Genomic DNA, 1,640 nt, shown 5'->3' on the forward strand with positions numbered 1-1,640 from the left:
TAAATTAAAATAAGTCCATAAACAAATTACAAAAGATATACACGTGGATCATATATAACAGAGGAATGATAGTATTTCTTTTATCGGCATGAGGCATATTTGTAGCCACAGTCGCATTTTACAACTAATTCATATCAAGTTCAAACTAATCCTACATTTTTAATTAATGAAAAATTATACGGTTTTAGGGTGTTTTAGTTGTGGAAATGCTAGAGATTTTTAAAATTATTTTTTTGTACTCTGGGTTGGTTTAGTTAAGGAAGGCTATTGCTTTTGGGTCAATAAAATTTCTAAAGCAGAAGGCTTGTTTTTCTAAAAAAAGAATTGTACCACTTACTACCCTTTTTGCTCCCTCTATTTGGGATATGACTTGGGTCTTGGGCAGTTGGGCCTTTTGCCATTCATTATGGATGGAAAGAGCTTACAAGATAGAAGTCCAACCAACAATATAAACCAAGACAAAAATAAAAGCGACAAAGTGAGGTCAAATATTACGCCCTGAAATAAAAAAATAAAATAAGTGAGGTCAAATACAATATAAAAAAATAAAAAATTAATTTTAAATTTTAAATTAATAATTTAAAAATTAAAAATTTATGATTTAATAAGATCTAAAATTTAAGATAAATAAAATAATTAAAATATTACTGTTATCAAACTCGGTAAGGTTCGATCGTTGCTAACTTGCTATGTTGTTATGATTATGGACCATTTATGCAAACCGGTCAAATCTGGTTTGCTGGTCAAACTAAGGAAAAACCGCTCTGAACTAGACCGATGGGTTCTAAGTTCTAAGTAGGGGTGGCAACATGTACCCTACTTGCGGGTACCCAATCCGACTCCACTCGGTCGGGTAGGGTTGCCAACTCGATTCGCAGCGGATAGGGTAGGGTGCGGGTATGATTTTCGTGCGAGTCGGGTAGGGTGCGGGTTGAGCCTCAACCCTACCCGACCAACCCGCATTCTATATATGCATATGTTATATACTTATATAAAAATATGTTAAGTGGATGTTGAACCAAAGACCTCTCATTAAATGCAAAAAAAATTTAGTCATTAAAAGAAGATCATTAATTGATAATTTAATAAACTTTTTTTTACATAAAAATCAGTTCTATTTTAAATTATTATCAAAATATATAATAATATTATTTTTTTTTTTTATGTAATTCGCAGGTAGGATCGGATACCTGCGGATTAAGAGCGGGTAGGATTAGGGTTGACTCCAAACCATATCCATTGCCACCCCTAGTTCTAAATTTAGCAAATGCCTGATGACGTCAGTGTGTGCTTTTGCTTCATTTTTTCCGAAACATTGGCCTCCTAAAGTCCTCAAGGCAAGCTGAAGCTATAGGCAATTAGGCATCGAAGTCACCACATGTTTTGTTTTGTTTTTCTTTTTTTTTTTGTTAAATGTATTGTTTTTTCATAAATATATTATATACATGTATATTTTATATATTAAATTAAAAATTTAATTTTGATATAATTTTATACGTATATCTAATTACATAACGTTAAATCAATAAAAATAATTATCTTTTACATTGACTGTATGAATAATTATCTAAAAAAAATAAATATGATTATACGACGGTATAAAATGATTTACGTTGTTAATGTATCAAAATTAAACTCTT

General features: G+C 30.7%; 1 protein-coding gene across 1 annotated transcript in view; it reads left to right on the forward strand.

Annotated features, from left to right (window-relative positions):
- LOC107610489 overlaps positions 1-1,275 on the forward strand; it is a 6,616-nt gene extending 5,341 nt beyond the window's left edge. The window contains exon 4 of the mRNA XM_021108107.1: positions 1,177-1,275. Coding sequence (XP_020963766.1) covers positions 1,177-1,275 — 99 coding nt within the window. The remainder of the gene's footprint in view (positions 1-1,176) is intronic.

The sequence above is a fragment of the Arachis ipaensis genome, chromosome B08 (genome assembly GCF_000816755.2).
Source record: "Arachis ipaensis cultivar K30076 chromosome B08, Araip1.1, whole genome shotgun sequence".
Lineage (NCBI taxonomy): Eukaryota > Viridiplantae > Streptophyta > Magnoliopsida > Fabales > Fabaceae > Arachis > Arachis ipaensis.